The following is a 22,641-nucleotide window of genomic DNA, read 5'->3' on the forward strand; positions in this document are numbered from 1 at the left end:
ATTTCGAGATATTTGTACCATCTATGTATGACACGATAAACAGTTTTTAATAGACGTTTCACGTACAGGCAAATAAATGAACGAAAATATTGATATAATAGGTCAAAGAGAATATTTAATTTATGTAATTTAATTTATTTAACACAATAAAGATACAGTTCGAATAATTTACAATTATTTAATCAATGTAGAAGTACAGCGCGTATTTGACCCCGTGTTCAATACGTGTCTATTAGTGTCCAATAACTTTCATTATTAACACGAGCTAGTAGCAAAAATGCAAATCTGGTCTATAAAACGTCACAAATGATAAGTAAACTTCTTAACCAATTCTTTTTACAGTCACAATTTAAGATGTTTTCTTTAGTTTCTATACAAAGGATAACGAGATTCTAGCACATTATAAAATCTCTTGAAGTATTCGGATAAGGTGAATGTTACACAATACTCGTTACAAAAACAAATCTTCAGTTCTTCTAACGATCTATCAACTTCCTGTTCTAGTCCAATTACAGTGTTCTTCGTCGTGCTACTTTTTCAATGCGTGAATTAACAACCGATAAACCAGAATATATATTGTCATTTATGGAACTACGATGGTAACTTTATTTTAATTTATTTGCCAGAGAAATTAAGACAATGCGTTGCGCTTCATCAGTCATATGTCGCGCACCCTTCTGATTACTAATTCGTAATTAGACATGAAAGAAACCGCAGAAGAAATTAATTATAGTTATTGTTTCACAGACAGCATGTGCACATGCAACTGCACATCGGCGAGCCGCGATCATCGTGCTTATTCGAGTTTCAACTGCTAACGTACTGAAAGCGAACACTATCCCGGTGTGCAATATCTTCGTTATCATTGGATTTAATTGATAAGTATTTAGCTTGTCTAGATTATGACGTGTTCGTTATGTTACGTCTTTGAGATCAATAGTCAGTTATTAAGTTAATTTTAAGTGCAACCTGTTCAGATTCGTAGTGCAAAGCGTCATAGTCGTGACTCAACTGGCAAGAAGTACGAGTGATACTTTAAAGAATCGATCTCAGTGGAAATCGTGTAGTGTTCCTGGTAAGTTCTCTTCCTTTGTAATTTTCCATATTACACGGAAATTGTGAAGGTTGGGGTTAGTCATCTATATTGAAATAGATTGCAAATTATAATGCAAAGTAACAATGCAAATATTTGTGTTAGACATTTTAATATCTTCATTTTTTATATATTTACATTGTAATATATTCTTATTAATAGTATATTCTTGTAGATTTTCTCTTAACAGCAAATCTAGAAATTATTTGCATCTTGAATTTAATATCTTCTTAATTGGTTACATCATTACAATTTCTTGGAAAATCTAGATCTTGCAATGTTTATTCATTCAAAACCGGTATACACGTCAATCCCAGTTCTAAAAACTTGGCAAAGAAAGAAATGTGCATATGTATATACGGTCATCTCTAGACCTTGTTGGGACTAAAACACAAAATCAGTGTATAGAAACGGTAACATACAAATTTTTAATTTAATTTTTCTTTTAAATAGATACTTTTTATTAACTATCGATGCATGTAATTCCGTTGTCCACTCATATGATAATTTAGATTAGACGGTAGTTACGCGCGCTGATAGCGTAACGTCTATCAGCTGTAACCTGATGCAGCGAAACGAGGGATAGGTTGAGAAGGGTCACTATGGATAGTGACAGTCGATTGTTCGCGGAGCTAGACAAAAGTTCCGTGCACAAATTGCTTCAAATGGAAGTGTTCGTCTTTGATTGTATATTTTTCTTTACATTTCTATATCTATTCGTGTACTTAATCGGTCGCCAAATTTAGAGGTTAGGTATACATTGTCCTTCATCCGTTGCGAAGGACTGACTATAAAGCCGTAACTTCGGATTACGAACGGAATTGTTCGTTTTGAAGTGATTCGATAAGGTTTACGCTTATTGCGCGTAAAATTCGATCATGATTCGAAGAGAAATCATGGTGCTGTGATTCGATTTCAGCGTAAAGAAATGGAGATAGAAGAGAGAATAGTTCGCAAACGGTCTTTTCGAAGCTTTCTGCAACGCATACCACAGCGTTTGTCAGAAGTGGTGGAACATTTTTTCTATAGGTAGGTCTGATAATATGCCTTCTGAGAAATATAAGAATTCTTTGTTGTCACGTACTTAGCTTATATCTTTTTTCAGACTCGGGTTGCGAATTGCTCAACGACCGTTGAAATGGATAATTGGAAGTACTGTGATAGTATTAATTTCTCTTTCTGGTTTATATTTTTTTCATCAAGAGAAAAATCCTGTGAAATTATGGGTTCCACAGGACTCTGATTTTGTTCGTGACACAGAATGGATGTTCGAACAATTTGAACAGGGTTTGAGAATGGAGAATATGATATTAACTGCTGATGATGTATTAGAACCAGAAGTTCTTGCAAGAGTACCTACTTTTACTTATATATTTTATTGTAGTAAGGTTTCACTATGCATGTAATATATATTTTAGTTTATTTAAATTCTTTCAGCTAAATGGAATAACAAAGGAGGTTATTTCTGTACAAACTTCTGATCAAATTGCATGGACAGATGTATGTTTCAAGTAAGCATTCTTCTGTACATGTTATTGAACAAGCTTTATTTTATGGATACTATAAGATTTGCCGAAAACCAAAACTAATTTTTCTTTGTTTAATGAATAGAGTACCTGTCATATCAGGTATTGTACATAGAAAAAAGCGCAGCGATCAACTGCTGACTGATGATTTCTTTGAAATTGAACCAGACAAACAAATTAATAACACTGTATTCGAACCTGCAGTTCATGTTAGTCCTGAACTCTATTGTAATGTAGTAAACAATTTGCCAAAAGCTTGCCTTTTAAGCAGTATCTTGGATATATGGGAATATGACACTAATGTGATTCTACATAAAACTAAGAAGGATATTATTAATGATATAAACACCACAAAAATTAGTCCCACATTGGGCCATCCACTAAATTTTATAGAATTATTGGGTGGTATAACAAGAGATGAAGAGGGTAAAATCATCTCAGCCACAGCAGTAAGAACACAATGGGCAGTTAATGTAAACTTTTCAAAAGTGGATATGAATAACTTTGGCAACGATGTTGGAACAGCTGATTGGGTAAGGTAAGTTTATAAAAAGGCTTAAATCATGATTTCTAAATGTTTTAAATAGTTTCGAATTTACAAAAGTCTTATAGAAATATTATTACTAAACAGCTTATAATGTGTACATTATATACCATATACTTTAAATGTTTTATATGATTTAGGCCTTGCTTTATTCTTGAAATGATTTTGTCAAGATCAACATTAAAATATCGCTTTTTTTGATAAAAAAAATAGTAGTTTATTTATAATACATGCTTTATAACATCTTAGATTTTTGACAGAATCAATATAAATTCCATATATTTTGCTTTGCATATATTATAACAATATTTGGAATAAAAATAATATTTTATTTCTAGGCAACAGATGATGTATTACAGTGGGAGCTATCCTATTTAGATATATTGCACGAAAATGCAAGGATTTTAAATAACGAAAAAAATGTAAATAATACATTAGCTATCTGGTATGATGCTGGTAGAAGCTTTGGTGATGTTACATTTGTAACAATGTTCGGAAATATTGGTATATTATCAATAGGATTCATTTTAATGTTTTTCTACGTTCTAGTCATATTCTCGGATTACAATTGGGTGGGATGGAGAGTGAGTACTATGTCAAACTTTCATTGATATAAAAAGTTGGAATATGAATGTAGATCTTCATAAAAAGATTTTATGAGAAGCACAAATTTTAAATTTTACAAAATACAATTTTCTTCAGGTCTATCTTACAATTGGCGGTCTTTTGTGTGTGGGTGGTGCTTTTATAGCTTCAATCAGTGTGTGCTCTGCTCTTGGAATTTCGTATGGACCTGTGCATACTTCTTTACCTTTTATGTTGTTGGCTCTTGGAATAGACGATAATTTTTTAATAATGGCATCTTGGAAAGAAATACATACACACAAGTTGAATCAAAATAAGCCATTAGAAGAAAGAATAGCTTTAATGTTAGGACATGCAGGCTCGGCTATTATTATTACTTCTCTTACTGACGTTGTTGCCTTTATTATCGGTGCATCCACAGTAAGATTGAATTGACATTTAACTTATCACATAGATGAAAGGTATGTTTGCGCGTGTGTATATATTAAATTTTATATATAATTCTAGATATTGCCATCCCTCCAATCATTCTGTATTTACGCGGCGGTTGGAGTGCTACTGACGTTTTTATTTCAAGTCACGTTTTACGTTGCCTTTTTTACCGTCGATGCCCGACGAATCGAGAATAAAAGAAATTCGATACTACCTTGCATCATTCATGAAAACTTTGTACAGAAATTCACTAGTCCGCAAGAAGAACTTCCCGCCAAGTTGATAAATAAATTATATTCAAATATAATTCTGACAAAACCCGGAAAGATAATGATAGTATTAATAACAATAGTTACAGTATCGGCTGGAATTATGGGTACATTAAAATTGGAACAATGGTTTGACCCAGGCTGGTTTATACCAAGTCATTCGTATTTAAGTAAATATATTGACGTACGACGCACTCAATATCCCGAACATGGTTACGAGTCAATGATTCTTATGGGAGATTTCAATTACACCGCCGAGTTTCCAAAGCTAATAAATTTGGCTGAGAAATTTGGAAATTTATCAACGATACAAAGTATAAATTCTTGGCCCAGTGATTTTGCCAAATTTGTCTTGGAATATTTTCAAAAAGGTTGACAATATTTTTTATCATTGCAACAATAATTCAAAAATAAACTATAAAAAACAAATCAATAATATATTTTATAAATATATATAAAATATTTTAATTAACAGATTTAAGATATGAAATACTAGAAGACGTGGAATTCCGAAAATATCTATCCAAGTTCTTATTTAGTCGAAATGGAGGCAAATATCAACGGAACTTCCGTTTTGGAAAAAGCTTAACGTGCGGTGAAAGTACTGCACCGATTTTAGTAGCTACTATAGATTTTACCTTTAAACGATTTTATGGTCCTCATCAATGGATCCCAGCGATGGATGAAAGTAAGCAGGTGGCACATGATGCTGGAGTCAATGGTTTCGTCACAGTTTGGAGCGAAGTATTCAGCTTGTGGGTCACTGACAAATTAATCGCTCAAGAAGTTCAGCGTAATGTTTTCTTGGCTTTGATTTGTGTCATGGGAATGACAGGGTTACTGATCGCTGAGCTGCAGACATGTTTCTGGATCTTTTTATGCGTACTTCTTACACTTTTGAATGTTTGCGGATTCATGTACTTTTGGGGTTTGACAATAGATATCGCATCTTGCATTGGTGCGTAATCAGTTTCTTTGATAATTTCAACATAGCACAATTTTGTCAACACTATTATATTAATTCTTGTTTTCCAGGCTTGGAATTGGGCATTGGATTATGTGTGGATTACGCTGCTCACGTTGCACATGCATTTATAAATGCTGCGAGTGTAAGTGGAAATGAAGATCGTACAAAAAGAGCACATATCGCGGTGAGGTACATTGGTGCAGCGGTTGCATACGGTGCTGGCTCGACGTTACTTGCACTTTCCATGATGGTATTCTCGGACAGTTATGTGTTTCATGCGTTTTTAAAGATTTTTGTTTTGGTAATATTGTTTGGTCTCTGGCACGGATTATTTCTTCTGCCTGTTATATTAAGCACTATTGGGCCAGGAAGTCTACGATCACACAAAGAACCAGAATCTCCAGAGAAGGTGGAGGATACAGGCGACACCGTTACTAGTCCCCTAAATAAAGAGACGGAGAGTTAAACAGAACGCCTAAGATGATTCTTTATCAATAATATTTATTTTTGGTTCAATAAACATACAAAATTATTACACTATCCGTACTATTAATCACACATTTATACAAAAATAATAATAATAAAAATCGGATAACTTAAAAACGGCATTATTTATATATATATATATATATTTATCTAATATATTAAGATTAAAAAAACAAGTACAAAATAATGTAGCAAGGTTGATATAGATTTATTAATAATAATTATTGATCGGAAAGGAACATGACTATTATAAACGTAACGTAATCGTGTTGCTGGATGCATTATCTTTTTTTTGTTTTGTATGTATAATCATAATTAAGGTTTATGACGTAAAAATGAGCGGCGAGGGAGCGACCCCGGATTGATTGGCAAACTCCCTTCGCTGCCTCTCTCAGTCTTACACAGTCCACAAACATTCATGCAAATCTTTCATTCGAATGATCTGTCATTCTCAGTCTTTCTTATTTGTCATCTCACTCTGTACCAATAGTCTCGCTCCCTCCTTTTATCGAGACCATTTTTTTGATGTAAGATCAATCTTACCTCCTCGAGCAGAGACAAAGCAAACAAGAAGACCTAAATATATGCTCATACGTACACGGTCATCCTTCGACAAAGACATTCGATTCGAGGCGTACGTTCTCTCTCCAAATACGATTCAGCATACACGGTAGTAGACTGCCGGGGCAGCAAGCCACGCACGAACGATACGGCGATACACATCTCCTTACTTAGTTCGAATTTTACAAATTGGGATCGTACATTCCATAATTAACGAGGAACCATCAATACAATAATAATATTTACTTAGCAAAACGTGCCGATCGGTAGTGTGGCGAAGGACGCGTGATGTGTGAGCACAGTTAAACGCGTTACGAAGGGAGGGGGGAATTTGATGATAATAACGATGATATTGGTGGTGGAAGGGGTGATAAAGTTGGCGCAGGAGGACGTTGGTAGAAGGGAGAGGCGGGTTCTCCTTCGTTTCAAAGGCTGATGATGACTGAGCAAAGAGGGAGGTTGATTGAACGTTTCAAGGAAATTGCACGTCTGCTTACCAGGAGTTCAAGGTACACGCACTTTATAGGGATACACCATGGGAAAGACACTCAGGGCAGACACTGATATAGAGACTAGGCTACCGACTATATGTATACCTATCTAAACGTGTAATTAGCGTACGCACCGCGTACACCCGGTACGCCCGCACTCCGCCCTTTCGGGTTGTTTTTATTTTTTGTTATTATTTCTTTTGTGTTTCAATAAGTAAGCACGTGTACTTACATGTTCGTTACACGCGCTCCTGTCCCTCACTTTCTATTTGTCTTTCTTGCTCTCTCTTCTCTCGCTGTCTCCTTCCTACTCGTTTGTCTCACTTTCCCTTTTTTTTTTCTTTTCGATCTCCTCCCCTTTTCGTTTTGTTTAAATTATTATTATCATCGTTTTATTACAATCAGCGATCGCGTCGTAATCGTGCTTTTATAGTAAACGCTATGTAGTCTTTATTACTCAAGCTTATGCCCAAAAATCTACCAGAGGCACTTTGGGTTTATTAGTACCATTTGAAGTCGGCGTGCGCGGGGGAGGGCGCTGCTAGTCCTTTGTCTTTTTTTGTTAATTTTTTCATTTATTTATTTATTTTTGTCATTTGTAAGTGATACAGCGACTGAACAACGTGAGTATCTTCTCGGTTTTCTTCTCGTGTTCCTCGACTTGGCGGAGTACCCTGTCTGTGATCCATTTTTTTCTTTATGTCTCACGTACGTTCGCCGCTTTTTAATTTACGCACCCATCCATTCCCCCTCCCCCGTTCCTTTCCCGTAGCCTACCAACTCCGCATTTTTTCCTGCTGCCTTTCCTTCCCACACACGGTCTTCCGATGTTTTTTGAGCAATAAATACTTTCTCCACTGACAACTGCACATTGAATTGACGCACGGGACACTCTCACGCATACACAAACAACACTCATTCGCTACCAGCCGCTCGCGTTGACAGAACTCACGAAGGTTGCTCCGATTCGAACACCTTCAGCGATATGAATTCTTTTATGATAGTCTCGATATTTTATCGAAACTAACCTACGCGGAATCGAGAAGTCTTATCACGTGACGAAACACCTCATTGGGTTTCGATGTGCGTTTGTAAAAGTGGTTCGTTAATAGTACGATTAACTTGGAAGAAATGATATAGCGAAGATTATGAAGATTCCTAGCGAAGGGTTTTCGAAAACGATGATACCAGGTTTGATCCCTCTCTCTCTCTTTCTCTATACACATGTATATAGATTAAAACGAACGATTTATACGATTCGACTCGTTTGAAAATGGCGTACAGGTAAAATACTCCTAGAACAAAGAGGTTTTTCGAGCGCTGTCTATCGCGAACGGCTCCCGACCACTCTCATCTGCATCAATTGTTTTAAACTTTCACCCATATCAATATGGCTACATCCACAAAGTTTAATGTTACGCTTTAATTAATGATTATCAATTCATATCAATTCAATATCAATGTATTACAATCAGACAATACTCAACAGTGATCGTTATTCATTATATATTACAATAATTAAGAGTGACAACAACATGACGACGGAGGCGTTGAAGCATTACAAGGGAGAAGAGAGAGTGGCACAATGTGATTTCTTAGGAATGATGAGAAAGAGTAGAAGAGGCGCCGATAGTGGACATCTTTACTACATGTAATACAAAGAGAGGTAATTGATGACACGAGGACAATGAGGGATTTTTTTTCTGATGAACATGAATTGCGCGACAATGATCAGGTGAACATCAGGTGATGGATGCACGACGATGAGAACGAACGATTAATGATAAAATGGAACAATGAGCTGGAGACCAAGGAGGGGAAGCACGCACACTCAACACAACCGTCACATCGAGCTGGCCTCGCGCGCGGCCATAGTCCATAGATTAATACCTATCAACTAATACACAGTCTGTCTCCGATTTCGCGGATGACTCTTTCCTTTTTTTTTTTTTCATTTTGAATGCATGTAAGTATAAATAATACGCGTAATGCATGGCGTACGTACAGTATGGCATCCTGCTCAATCAATGACGGTCGAAGCTCACGTTTACAAATTTTGGACGAAAATTGCTATCGCGACGCCTCTGTTTCTTCATTTTCCTTTTCTTTTTGCTCATTCTTTCTCTTCTCGTGCAACGATTAATCGCCGCGAGAGAAATATCTCGGTATCGGCGCCTATACTGTACGCGCGCTCGTTCTTCGGATACTGCATATACATACACACATACTTTTGCGCCGGTATAAAGTGTATATATGTACACATATACATACGACATACCATCCATGTATATATAATATACCCATATTGTTTAATTAATCATCGTTAATCGTTAATTATCTTATTTATTAAAATTCGTCAGTTCGTAATTCAAAAAAATTTCAGCTAGTAGCGGTGGATGGAAATGTTTCTTCGTTAAAAATCGCCGATCTCCGATAGCGGCGGCAAATATCGACCGTTTTAAACACATTTACAAGTTATCGGCTTGATCGGCTGATTCGTTCACTCACTTATAACACTAATGTTCTATTATTTTTTTCGTTCGTTTTAAAACCCTATCCGCCGGCGGTCGCGGCGTGTGAATTGTCGTCACGACGATTTCGTAGCACGCGAAAAATTTTTCAGTTTTCATTTCGTATGTGGTTGCGTGGCCGCCGGGTGGTGTGGTTGCACATCGAAATTCTATTACAATTAATCATGATTTTGGTATTTTATGTACAATTATGCGTGACAATGCGCCGTTGTGATTATTGCCACACCTGCCAACCAGCGACCAAATTCAGAAGACTTTGTCACAAAAACACTTCAGTCCTCGTAGACATTTTATATTTCTCTCGTTCGAACAGTTTAGCGGTCCGTTGTGCAATTTCTTCTTGTATTAATAATTCGCGTACTAAGCTGGGATAACTGGCTTGCACGGAAACCTGAGACGATCGATTACAACATAGGCCAGTCCTCTTGGTGCTTCATTAAGAGTACCTAACTGCGGTAGAGTATTCAGCAGGGTAACTCTTGGCGGGCGGGCTTTGTCATATGCTTCATAGAGTTCATGGTACATCAGGGGTTATCCGCCGCCATTATATTGTGTACTTGTTCGAGTTTGTATGCCAATCTCTGCTTCTGTGAAAACTCGTCCTCCTCCAAAGTAACTATCAGTTGTTCGTTGTATTTACCCGCGTACGTGTATAATTCATACAGGGCACAATTCGTGTTGAACTCCGTCGTATGCAACTATAACAAGGAAAAGAGAAAATGAGAAAATAAGAATTGGCAATAACTATAATTCTATTAGAATCGCAAAAAAAGAAAAGAATACATACCCTAGACTCTTCGGCAAGCATGGCGTTCATGTCTTGATCGGATATGGCTGGCATCACTTTGATATCTGCATAATAACGTTCTACCCACTCTTTGTACACTGGAATGTCCTTTGCGTAAAGTAGTTTAGAACTCGGCGAGTCCTTGCCTATAAATAAAATTAAAAAATGAAGATAATCACGTTAACATGTTCAAAATTCAAGAAAAAAGATCCATAGAAGTTAAACTGTCAAACAGCTAATACATACCTAATCTATGATCTGAAGTGGAACAGCTGTCCATGAACGTTTGCGCGACGACGGACAGACACGAATCCACGATGTTCGATTTGTGTATATCGAAGATGAAATTCGGATTCTTAATCAGATTCACCCAAAACCTGAGTGGGAGCGAATTGCTCTTCCATGTGTGAACAACTTCAGGATCGGATATGCCGTGCTGCAGTGCTTGGTCGTCCATAAAGTCAAACATGTATTTGATCGCGAGGGGAAGAGCTGATCCTCGATGGGCAGTGCTAAAGATTGTTTCAAACAGGTCATCAACAAACTTTTGAAGTGTACCCTTCGTGGCTAATAGCCTCGTTAGGTAGATTTCTGACACCATTTTGTTTCCACGGTCTCCTTCCTTTCGTGCATCGGAGTCATGGTGCTTGACAAGATGCCAACATTTCAAACCACCGTCGTGATTCTGATTTAACGGCGATGTGGCACGGGAGAGCGGTGGACTGGCTGAACTGAATTTACTAAGATTCAGGGTTTCGTATTTGTGCGATTTGTCCGTCTTCTCGGAGAGGATCGATAGATTATATATTGACGATTGTTTGGAGACTAAGTTGAGCGATGCTCCGTCTGGTACCCTGTAATGATTCAGCGTATTTCGTTTCTTCCACTCGCCTTCCGTTTTTGTCGTAGAATCTTCATCATAGAGGATCAATCTACCGGATGCTCCAGTTCGCCATTCTGTTGCAGAAATTATGTATTATATTGGATATATATTACTTACATTGCCTGTTAGTAAGTGTTGGGTCACCTACTGGTTATATTTATTCGAAAATTTTAGCTTTAGTTACGTTAGCGTCATAATACCTATGACAATAATGTTACATTTAAAAGTTTCGAATCTTACCAAGATCAAGATCATCCTTCCTTGGTCTTTGGCTGTAAGGCGTGGCTCTGTAAATTGTATCCAACGCCTTCTCCTTCACTTGAGATATCGTATCACAGTCGAGAACTTTGACTGGAACATTTTCTGTGTTTGGATCCATACCGCCGACGAAGACCGTTTGTTGTGATATAGACACGTAGACCGTCTAAAAAATCAATTTAAGAATTATATTAAAGAGAAAGTCGTGATAGGAAAAAGAAATTATGAAGATTTATTGAAATCAACAATTTTACCATTGGTTTGAAGTCAATGGACTGTCTGATCAACTTCTCTTCCGATAACGAATATCGTGCTTCAGATGTAATTGCATCGACGGGACCCTTATCGACTTGTTGTTTTACTGCACGAAATAGTACATACAATGGTTCTCCAGCACATTCTCGCATAAACTTGTACAGGAGGAAAGTGAACCAAGCTGACAACATCTTTTCAGCGACGCTTTCCGTTCTGAAACATAAACGAAGTAGCATTATCACTCTACAATTATTCTACAATCGTGATAAATATTAAACAATGATAAAGTATTAAAATATTTTTCCAAGGGGATACTAAATTTACCGTCTAAGGAACAGTTTCGGATGACTCTTTCCTTCCGTACACTTCTCAATTAGTTCCGCTAGGAGGGTCTTCAGAATATCTGTACAATATTCCATCTTACTCTGAAGCGTAACCATAATAAGACTAGCCACGTTCACTCTGTCCCTCATCGAGAAGTATCGATTGCTCTCGAGAGTCCTTACGAAGAGGAGCAAGAACGTTTTATTCATTATCAATTGTCCAAATAGGCGTAGTCCTTTCTCTTTGCGGGTCAATTCCGGTCGATCCCATTGCAGCACAGGGCTATTGTCGTCGCTTGGGAATAGTATCATCATAGCGTATGTTCTATAATCTAGGAAAGGTATACCTCCACTGGTCAAATCGCCTGTGAGATCTGTCATCTCTGTTTGTAACTCAGCAAAAGCTTCTTTGCATTCAGCCGCGACACGAAGTTCTAGAATATCCATTTGTTCTTGCATATTTTTCAGTACCCGATTGCTCTCCGTAGATTTGCGTCGATATGCAATAAGGAAGGCGATAAACACGAATACTAAGATCACAATGGCGGCAATCACTCCGATCAGAGCTGGTTTCGATAGTGGTCCATTAAGACCAGCTGGCAGTGCGTAGCTCAGTTTTCCTATATTGTAACGGAGTGTGCCACCTACGATCACAATTACCTCAGGCAATTCTTGCTTATTTGGAAAACCATCGGAATCGATGGCTGGTGGTTGTGTTAGAGGTGGTCTGCAAGTGAGCTGTTGCCTAGAGAGCGAAGTAACGTTACAGAACGCGTTTCCTATTTGTACTGTCACGTCCGATTCCTGGCAAGCGCGGTCTAGATGTTGGCCATTAATGGTTAAATAGTCGCTCTTGTAATACTTAATCTCCTCGTCGAACACCTCGTATATAGGATTCGGATAGAGGAGAAAATGGTTGAATCCGTGTTGCGACAAATTCTGCACGCCTGTCACGTTGTCCATGCGAAAGCCGTATTCCAACATTAATGGTTTTTCTGCGTCTAGGACAACGTTGTCTGGTACTTCGATGGTGGGTGATTTACAGATCATGCTTTCTTGACTGTGCACTTCGCATTGCGATACGAACATCTTCTCGTCGTAGTACACGTACATTTGCGGACTCTGAATGTAGCCTAGGTTCTTGCCTGTTACCGAGATCTTTATTCCTCCTGCTGGAATACCTTTCGGAATCTTCATCTGACCAGCAACGCCACTCTCTACACTCTCGATCGTTGGATCATCAGCATATTCGAAAGTTCCGCTATAGATTCGAAATGCACCATCGAATGTCATCTTTACCGTTCCATTCCTCTTATGATCACTAGCGCTAGTCATGCAGAGCGCTTCATTCATCTCTGCACTGATTATAGAACACGGTAACTCATCGATAAAGGCTTTGATAGTACTGCCAGCGTTCATATATTTCCCGGTGATCCTTACGGTAGTGCCACCGCTCATAGGTCCGTATTTTGGTGATATGGAGAGAATCTGAGGATCCACAAACTCGAAGTTGTATTCAGATTGGCCCCTGAAATCTTCGATCCTCACAATTACTGGTCCACGTTTGCCTTCTTCTGTACCTGGGCCATCCACTCGACAGACTATTTGCTTTGTGCGTATATAGAGTTCCTTGTATGGCTCGCATGGTAATCCACCAACCATCACGCCTCGGTAGATGTCCTGAAATAAATCGATTGTCATATTTTGTATACTAAAATTAAGCAAAAGGTACTTTTATTGCAAAACAGATCCTTATACCTTAATTATATTCTAGACTGATCGAACCTATCAAATCTATAAAACTTTTTCGTTTTTGTTCGCTTGGTATTCTTATAATATCAATGTATAAGTACTAAGACTTTTAAACAAGGTTGTATATTCCATGCTATATCCTATGCGCTATACCTAGTGTTTTTTGAGTATTACGAAATTATTATAGATAAAAAATTTGGTTCTGATTTACTCTCGAAAAATCATATATGACGATATTATACAGAAGTCTCCTATATGTATCAAGATATTGCCCCTTACCATGAATGTCTGGCCCAAGTTGATGCCACGTATCGTCACGTTCGTATTACCTTCCCAAGGTCCCATAACCGGCTCGAACGAATGTATTTCGGGATTCGGGCAGGTTTGGTTACTGTTCAGCCACATGCCGGTGTTGCGTTCGCAGTTGTCCTTCACTTCGCATCTGTCTGTGCTCTGACACCATCCGCAGTCGTACTTGGGCGCCAGGGTCAGGCACATTCCGCAGTTGTCAGCCATGTCGCGACACCGGTATATTACCAGATGGATGTTGTGTGGATTATCCAAAGGTTTCGAGCCACCCCAGATCACCGCGAATGGCACGGTGATGTTGGGTGCCCGAGATGTGTACGAAAACTCGGTCTCCTCGCAATAAATCGTGTCCGCGAGGAGCCGTGCGTTCACGATCGTCACACGGCCCTCTATGTTGAACTGACAGACGAACCGGGTCTGCACGATGAATTGCTGGAAAAGATGTTTCGCATAGGTTAGCGCGTCAATCATCCTAGACGGAAACCAGTCCCGACACACACCGACACTCTTTCTCTCTGTCTGTTATGAAAGGTCCGCTAACGACACGTGAAAACGTCAGGGGAATTAATGTAACAGCGTTAGACGGGATTCTACATTCGAGAAAGATGAACCATGGCATTACTTACCCCGATGATGTGCACTTTTACTCGTATCACCTTCTTCACGCCGGAAGACACCAGGATCTCCTGGGAATCGGTCGCGTTCAACGTCGGACAGAACGCTGGACCGCTTCTATAGCTGGGGCCCGTTCTCTGTGGAAATAGAATTCGTTGATTTTAACGATTATCTAATGAAACGAATTAATAAAATTGTGTGGTTCAATTTTGAAGAAAACTTGATACTTTGAATATAAGCGAACTCTATTATAAAGACTTTAACAAGTTTCTGAATTTATTCGTTTAAATCGTTTGATCCCAGATGACCCATAACCATCATTCAACGATTAGACAGAATCTCCACTTACACTAACTCCGGTGACTAATATATCGTTCCGACAGTTCTCAGCTGTGTCATGGGTGCACCTGTGACCGTCGACGCACCAGTCACAGGGGAAGCTCGATGATACGCATTTGGTACACGAGCTGTACGTGTTGCAATCGAAGAACGTGAAATTGGTATCCACGAGGTCAGGCCCATTCGTCATCCTGACTGAAAGCTTCGCCGTGAAATGATGTTGCCCTTGCGGAATAGATGGCAATAGATCGGTTCTGGGTGTGGTGCAGTTCACTCCAAACGACTTTCTCGAGGCATTCGTGATCAGAGTTTTGTCCAAAGTAGAAAACGCGCAAAGGAATTGGCCAGAGAGGGTTGGCAGATTTTCAATAACCAACTCCAGGGTTCTAGCAGTTGTGCGTTGCAATTGGTCCGGCGTGACAGTCGTGATGGTCGTGCATCTGCCACTTTTATATGAGATCCAGTAGAGCGGATCCTTGGCAGCATCCTGACAGTCGCTGCGCAGATTGCATTTGTTCTCCAGTGAACACCAGCCACAGTACGGGTCCTTGGCACCGAGGCAGTCCAAGCAGGTCTTGTATACCGAGCATTCTTGCACTTTGACCTTGGACACCGTTTTGTTCGTCATCACGTACAGGTGCATCAGCTGCGAGTCGAACAACAAGTCTGGGTTCACCGGGCAATCTGGATCGATCTCCAGGTCGCCGTACTCCAGGGCCAGGGTCGAGCTCTCCACTACCACCTGTAACAAGAAACACGTAATATCATGATTAGTCCATGTTTTCGATTGCGTAACGCTTGTGCTCGAGATCGACCTCGTAGCGAGTATGCTCGAAACTCAACAAGCTCCCCAACCTTGCGCTTTTTATCCCTTCCCAGGGAATATCGAACTGATCGATAACGGTGATTGTAAAAGTCTAAAGGTCGCATTTCGCTCCAGATACTCAATGAAAAATTCCTAATCGCGATGTAAAATCAATTACTGCTTCAAGGATCCTTGTTCCTTTTCACTTATCGACAAGCACCATGATATATCATTTGTATCTCGCTACATGTATAACCGTAGGCTAACGTTCAGGGATAAGGGAGGATCTTCGAGCTATAAATTCGGACTACAGCCTGCGGGTAACCCGTTAAACCGATCTTGTACGATTTAATTGCTGGGCAACGAATTCGATAAACTAAATGAAGGATAGAGGGATCATGGCTGGCTAATTCAACCCCTTCTCTTCGACCGTTTCTTTCAGACTACTAATTTAATATGGTTTATTCATCGAAACGATGATACAGACTGACTGATGCATCCGACGCGATTAATGAAACATTTACACTTCCACATTTACAATTTCATGAAAACAAACGCATCTCATTTCCATTTTTGTTAAATATTATCAACGCGTGTCGTCCAAATGCGTGTTTCCATTTTCCCAGTCCCTTCTTTTAGTCCAGTTTTATTCCGCAGTTGAACGTTTCAATCCGTTATTTCGTCAGGAACAAACGATTAATTTGAAAACGTATAACACCAGGATGTTAAAATTTTACTTTGTGAAATTTACGTTTTATCACTCGTCGAGAAATTTTCCCGTGAATTTCGTCTCTGTGCAGGTTGTAGAGGCGAGGCTCGTTCAGAGTCGCGGCTAAGAGGTCGCAAATTAAATCTCGGGGACGACTAGATTTCGCTCGTCGTTGAGGCGACCACGAGGATGACGGAACGTCTCCCTGCTAGAATTACACCCGCTTGTCTAATAAAAAGGCAAGACCGTCCCGGGATCGAGCTATGAATAACAGTAATCGTCTGATGATGATAAACTGGTCTGAGTGCCGTTTTTAAAGAGATTCTACGGATATCGTCGTTAAACATTATAATTTGTTATATAATCAAATTTTTCTGGAGGAAAATCTTGAAAAATAGAAATTATGTTTTTCATGCAATATGTATTTAGATGGTTTTAGGAATATGAGTATATTAAATTACTGACTTTTGAATTTGACTATTAGATTTGTTGATTATTATTTGTTGATTATTTGACTATTAGATTATTTGTTGCTTTCGATAACAGTTAATTTTTGTTAAAAATCTATAAGCTTTTATCGTTTCCTAATTTCATTGCTTTCTATTTTGTTCTCTACTTTTGAATCTTTTTATTAAAACTATAAAAACAAAATGTAGGGCATTGTAGCAATAATTATTACTAGCGACCAACTCATTTAAGCTTTAGATAATAATTAAGAGACAACGCAATACGCGTTAGTAATAACGAACATATTAAAGCCACTTTTTCTTCTAAGATATATTTAATTCACTAAATGTTTCCATCATACATACTTTCTAATCTTTACTTATAATTTATTAGGATCAATTTTAATAAAAAGACTTGCACCAAAAGAGTTTCACCAATTGCATAAAATGTGTCAATGTTTTATGAAAATAAAGGAATGCTTTAAGCGTTTTTCTCTTCCTCTAATTATTGACGGATTAATACGTGCTTGTTTGTAATTATACGGTTTCTGTATCCAACGGAACTCTATTTGAAATTATTAGACGACAGGTAGAAATCAAAAATTCCTTCATGTTCGTCGAATCTCTTCCATGGAGATTCGATTACATAATCGAAACGATTAAAGAGGGAAACTCTCTCACGATCGGTTCTTTTTAACGCATAGAAAATAGCTGATCTTTCGCGACCGTCCCACGGCTCTTTCTCTTTCACGGCGATGCTTGAAATATGTTATCTCTAGTTACGTCTTTACGCTTTAAATGCTTTCTCCCTCAAGTATGCTCTCTCACTCGATTTTCTATGCACGAGTTTTCTTCTTTCTTCTCGGGCGTGCTTCATTCTATTTTAAACACACACACCGCTTAGGCTAATGTCGCTTCAAAGCGATGGTTCAACAAAATCGGAACTGCAAGCAGCTTCATTGAACGTGGTAAACTTGAACTGTGCTTATTACTTTCGCTTACTAATTAGTATACAGCAATTTATGAAAATATTCGAACAATTGTCGTAGCAAAAATTTTTATGGATATATTCGTAACATAAATTCGCCTTGCTTTTATATTTATTATACAAATGAAGAAAATGAGAATACGCGGTAAACTTTGAATTAGGAAATATGATAAAAGTTAAAAGACGTTTATTGTAAATATATTTGGTAAAAGATTAGTATATGTACAGTGTGAATAGTTGCTTAAAATTTTAAATATATAGTTGAATTGAAACGGCTCTTATCTGTACGTTCGTCTTTCCCCAAGATAGCAAAAGAGTACTTCAACCTTCTGTAATTTTTGAAGAACAAATTTCTCTCGTTCCCTTGTGTTCTTTTTATCTTTATATGTTTTAATATAAATTTTAAATTATACTTTTAATATAAATGCTAAAGAGTTGAGTAACAGAGGTAACTTTATTATACCAGGTAAGCACGTTAAGACAAATATTCTGCTTGTTAATTATACCGTGTAGACGACTTTTTGCCGACCACTTTTTATCGCGTTATACAATCCTGAGACACGTTCCCGTCAGCGTTGAAAAGGAGGACAAATCCGGAAGGTGAAATTAACGGGTATCACGTCAAGCGCGGCCCTTTGGAACAACGTTTTTCCAACTAACTCGGCTTTATTTCCGCTCTTTTTTAATCTCCCGAAATTTGATTCGCAACTATTTAATTACATCGCAATATTTAATTACAACAATCTAACAGCCTATACTAACGATGTTATTTAACTTGGAAATTTTAGATTTTGTCTACTTTGGTAATTTAATAAAACCACAAAGAAGCTTTTCGTAAAATTAGTGGTGATAAAAAGCGAATCATTACATATATATATAATCTATCAGTTTTCATTATACTATACTAATTATAATCGTTAGGGTATGGACGTTTATGAATTTGTGGAGAACTGAAAGATGCAAAAGTACACAAAATGCTACTATATAAAAATGCACAAAATAAGGAGCTAATTAATGAATACGTAAATGTTATGATAAATATAATAATCTTGTAACCACTGTAGATTTAATGTTAAAAGTCAAATATGCTTGATATATTAAAGTCTTGAAACCTTTGATTTCCAGATTCTAAGCATGAAAAAACTCGCTCGATCATCGATATCACCAAGGAAAGCAGGAAGGAAAAAGAAGCGTGGATGTTAAGAGGTTAACGAACGACGTCGACCACCCGTTGAACGTCGCGATACCGTGGAAATCAACGTAAAAACGTCGACCTCTGGAGAAAACGAAAAAAGATGCAAGATTCGCTTGATCTTCGATCCATGGCCAGTCAGGACTACCAGGCAAGTGCATTATACGTTTCATATCCTTCAATCACTGTCCTCGACGTCTCTTCCCACCCACGATAGGCCACGGCGCGCCTAGTTATCGCCGCGAGCATGGAAGCCTAACGGGCAAGCCTTAACCCTTTATTTTCCAACCGTTTAATTGCACGATTCACATGCATCGGCCGCGATGAACCGCACGATAGAAAGGAGACAAAGTTCAAGACCGCGGCCACAAGCTAGGAAGAAGCAAAGAGAGGCGGAGGTAAAAGAGAAGGTAAAGAGGGAAAGGGGAACGTTCGTAGAAGGAAGTTCTCGTCCTCGGGGAACGGCCGGCACGTAACCTCTGCCCCGAATAAACGAATCGACCCGGCCAGGACAACCGTTTCTGCGCGACTATGTTGCAATCTCTGCCCGCTGTAAGCGTGCAGAAATAATAACAATAATTATTGAGCTACCGCACAGCCCCACGATGTTAATTGCACGTCTGGTCGCCAGCTAAAACGCTGACCACGTGATTTTTATTCTCCACTAGTGAAATCATCTCAGCGATGCGGCGATTCCAATCTTGGATGATGCGCGCGTATGCCCTTTTATTGTTGAGAATCTTCTTTATTCTAAAATGTTTGTGTATAGCGATGTTTTTGAATGGAAGTATTAACTGGAGGTTGATGGAATTTCGTGGAACAGTTTGCGTACTACAGTTTTGTAGAGTTTCAGTGGTCTTGTTTGGTTTCTTGTAAAATTAGTCTAAATATTTGAAGATCACGGCCAATGAAAATGATAAGTCGTATTCTTCGTTTTACATGGAGGAGGAATACTTAAATTTAATTTTTTTCGCTGTTAAACCTGCTTATTACAGCATATCGTCGATTAATCGATAATAATCGTTAATACGTTATCGAATGGTCGTATATTATCAGATACCCTTTTTATTTCATATCAGAATTCGACATGTGCACTTCTTCAAAAATATCGTCTGTCATAATCATCGTGGAGATCTACTTTGAAAAGACTTTTATCTCTAGATCTAACAATCTTCGACTATATTATATTAAAATATTCCATTCTAATTATTAAACGTCATAAAGGGCAACAATTCAGCAAGAATTTCACTTACGTTCTTGCAGTGTGGTTCATTTGGAATCTAGCTTAAAGCTTGTAAATGTAAATTCTTGACGCCCTAGCGTTTAATAGAATGCATGAGATATATATTAGAAGGACTAAGGCTATGGAATTACACATATCCCAACTTTGACGGTGATGTTACGTCTATCAAGTGTGTCATAAGGGTGTCACGTATCAGCACCAAGGATTTGCATCAGTTTTGTCTACACACAGTCATCCCCACAAGATAAATCACGCCTCACGTAATAACTCAGTATGTAACATCGCCAAGGTGTTTGTATCTAGCGCGATTATTTCGAGGAAAATTGGTTGACTTTGAAATTTGCGTGAAATCTGTTCAGCCGTGAAAAGAAATCGATACTTGGACAAGAACCCGTGGGAATAAGGATTGATGAAAGGCTTTCTGATAGGAAGTGCAAGCTGCACTTTCACAATGAAGATATTTTAGATGAAAGTATGAGAAAGTTAGCGAAGAAAAGAATAGACGACGAATCCCTTCTTTCAAAGATTCGTAATAAATTTGAATATAGGTGCTCTTCAAAAGCTTTCTTAGGTTTTTCGCTACTTCTTATTACTCATTTTTGTTATTCCAGTCTATTATTCCTTTGTTGAGAAAATTCTTCTTTGGCAACTGCCATATAACAAACTAATACATAGTTCACCGTAAGGATTACTTCATCACGAGTTCTTCCAAACTTCGAATGCACATCCTTTGCATTTACCTTTGTTCCATTCATTTCTTCGTCTTATTGTTTGCGAAGATTACTCATCAAGCCATACCTCTTGAAGTCTCTACCTTGAAGGTAAGATGTAGACTTCGACTTCATGGAGGCGGGCAGCAACTTCTGAAGTTCATGGGTCACCAAAAGCCAATAGGGTCAAGTCACGTTGAAACAGGAGGCGGACGCTCGAAGAAGGCGTAAGAATATAATCAACGCGGAGGCGTTTTCGATGTTCGCGGCTGTTCGAGCATCTCTTTTGTTCGCATAAAAATCGTTCCAATTATCAGACTACCGTGAAAACAGCCGGACATTTTAATTGCCGTTGTTCGTTGCCCCCGTGAACCTGCTAAGCTCCTCTTTCCCTTTCATCCTTTCGTTGAGAAGGATCTGAGAACCGCCGACAAAGAGGCAAGTGGAGCGTTGGAAAAGCTTCGGTTATCCGGGTTATCCCACTTTCCCATGATTACTCCATCGTGCGGAGAATAAAAGATTAATCTCCGCGGCTTGTTAAATATAATAAATATAATTATCACTGCGCACGAAGTCCGCGGAATCTGTCGGATCGGCAGCCCTCAATTACCCGCGTATCTTCCATCTCTCGCGAATGGTAATGAAATAAGAAACCTCGTGAGTTTTCTACGGCGATTTGCCAACGCGATTACACCGAACAACGACTACACGCCGCTCTCGCTTCTTCTTTGCTGGTCAATTAACGAGCTCGTCTTTTTCTTTTAAAACACGAAAACACGTTTTTCTACCTAGTTTAACGCAAACTTGTTCATGGTAGATGATCCGATAAAACGGTATAGAAGGCAATGGATCTAAGTACTTTTTGGGTATCGTATATGAACAGAGTTTCCAAACATTGATTAAGACTAAATTAGTTTCTTATACGCAATTTGCTTAAATATAATTATTATTCTTTATCCCCATGCGCGTTCTCTCAAAGAACAACACCTATATTATAGTTTGAGTGGTTATAACAGTTATTTACGAAGTATAATAACGCCTTTAAAATACACCGCTAAACACTCATGATAAAAAGAATCGCGTGATCGTAGCTATCGACAGAATACAGATATCAGAGTGAAACTGACGAGACCAGTCGATTACAAAGGTACAATTGCCATCAGTTGCAGACAAAATAAACAAGAGAACGAACAGTGAAAAGAACAAAGAACCAGGTTAGGTTAAAGGTTATTGCAAATTTATCAATCTGTCCAATAGATTGTATCAGGCCTTTCTTTCTATTTAAGGTAACCATTACTTCTCTGTCCCCTTTTTTTCGTAACCTTCGACATCGCGATTAAACAGCGTCCAATCTCCTATCGAGCGTGCGGAACCGTGGAACGCAGCTCAACTTAATAATCACGCGACTACAAAGAACAAACCGGAGGAATCAATAAAAGGAACCGGGTTGAAGAAAACAAAAAGAAATTAAAAAAAAGAGAGAAGAAAAATGAAGGATCAAGGAAAGAAATAAAGGAACACCATCCGCCTTTTTATTCTCAC

The 22,641-nt window shown here is 38.4% G+C and overlaps 2 protein-coding genes across 7 annotated transcripts in view; one reads left to right on the forward strand and one right to left on the reverse strand.

Moving 5' to 3' along the window:
• Nucleotides 1–68: 68 nt before the first annotated feature.
• LOC126919830 (NPC intracellular cholesterol transporter 1-like) lies at nt 69–7,489 on the forward strand. Of its 4 annotated transcripts, XM_050729451.1 has the most exons (11): nt 1,110–1,506; nt 2,013–2,122; nt 2,199–2,445; nt 2,531–2,604; nt 2,705–3,152; nt 3,502–3,747; nt 3,866–4,168; nt 4,256–4,820; nt 4,925–5,050; nt 5,126–5,407; nt 5,485–7,489. In XM_050729451.1, the coding sequence occupies exons 1-11, from the start codon at nt 1,444–1,446 to the stop codon at nt 5,880–5,882; spliced, it is 2,862 nt and encodes a 953-aa protein (XP_050585408.1). In that variant the 5' UTR covers nt 1,110–1,443; the 3' UTR covers nt 5,883–7,489. The 4 variants fall into 4 exon arrangements, with proteins under 4 accessions (XP_050585407.1, XP_050585408.1, XP_050585406.1 ...); XM_050729450.1 differs by lacking the exon at nt 1,110–1,506 and adding an exon at nt 69–1,075 and having other exon boundaries at nt 4,925–5,407; XM_050729449.1 differs by having other exon boundaries at nt 1,112–1,506; nt 4,925–5,407.
• LOC126919828 (plexin-A4) overlaps nt 6,087–22,641 on the reverse strand; it is a 422,360-nt gene continuing 405,805 nt past the window's right edge. For all 3 annotated transcript variants that reach the window (XM_050729445.1, XM_050729446.1, XM_050729444.1), the window contains 9 exons: nt 15,017–15,748; nt 14,679–14,804; nt 14,023–14,484; nt 11,993–13,671; nt 11,668–11,881; nt 11,396–11,579; nt 10,519–11,229; nt 10,273–10,418; nt 6,087–10,183 (listed from right to left, as the gene is read on the reverse strand). In XM_050729445.1, the coding sequence (XP_050585402.1) occupies nt 10,010–10,183; nt 10,273–10,418; nt 10,519–11,229; nt 11,396–11,579; nt 11,668–11,881; nt 11,993–13,671; nt 14,023–14,484; nt 14,679–14,804; nt 15,017–15,748 (4,428 nt within the window). In that variant the 3' untranslated portion in view covers nt 6,087–10,009. The remainder of the gene's footprint in view (nt 10,184–10,272; nt 10,419–10,518; nt 11,230–11,395; nt 11,580–11,667; nt 11,882–11,992; nt 13,672–14,022; nt 14,485–14,678; nt 14,805–15,016; nt 15,749–22,641) is intronic.

Source organism: Bombus affinis, chromosome 8 (assembly GCF_024516045.1).
Source record: "Bombus affinis isolate iyBomAffi1 chromosome 8, iyBomAffi1.2, whole genome shotgun sequence".
Taxonomy (NCBI): Eukaryota; Metazoa; Arthropoda; class Insecta; order Hymenoptera; family Apidae; genus Bombus; species Bombus affinis.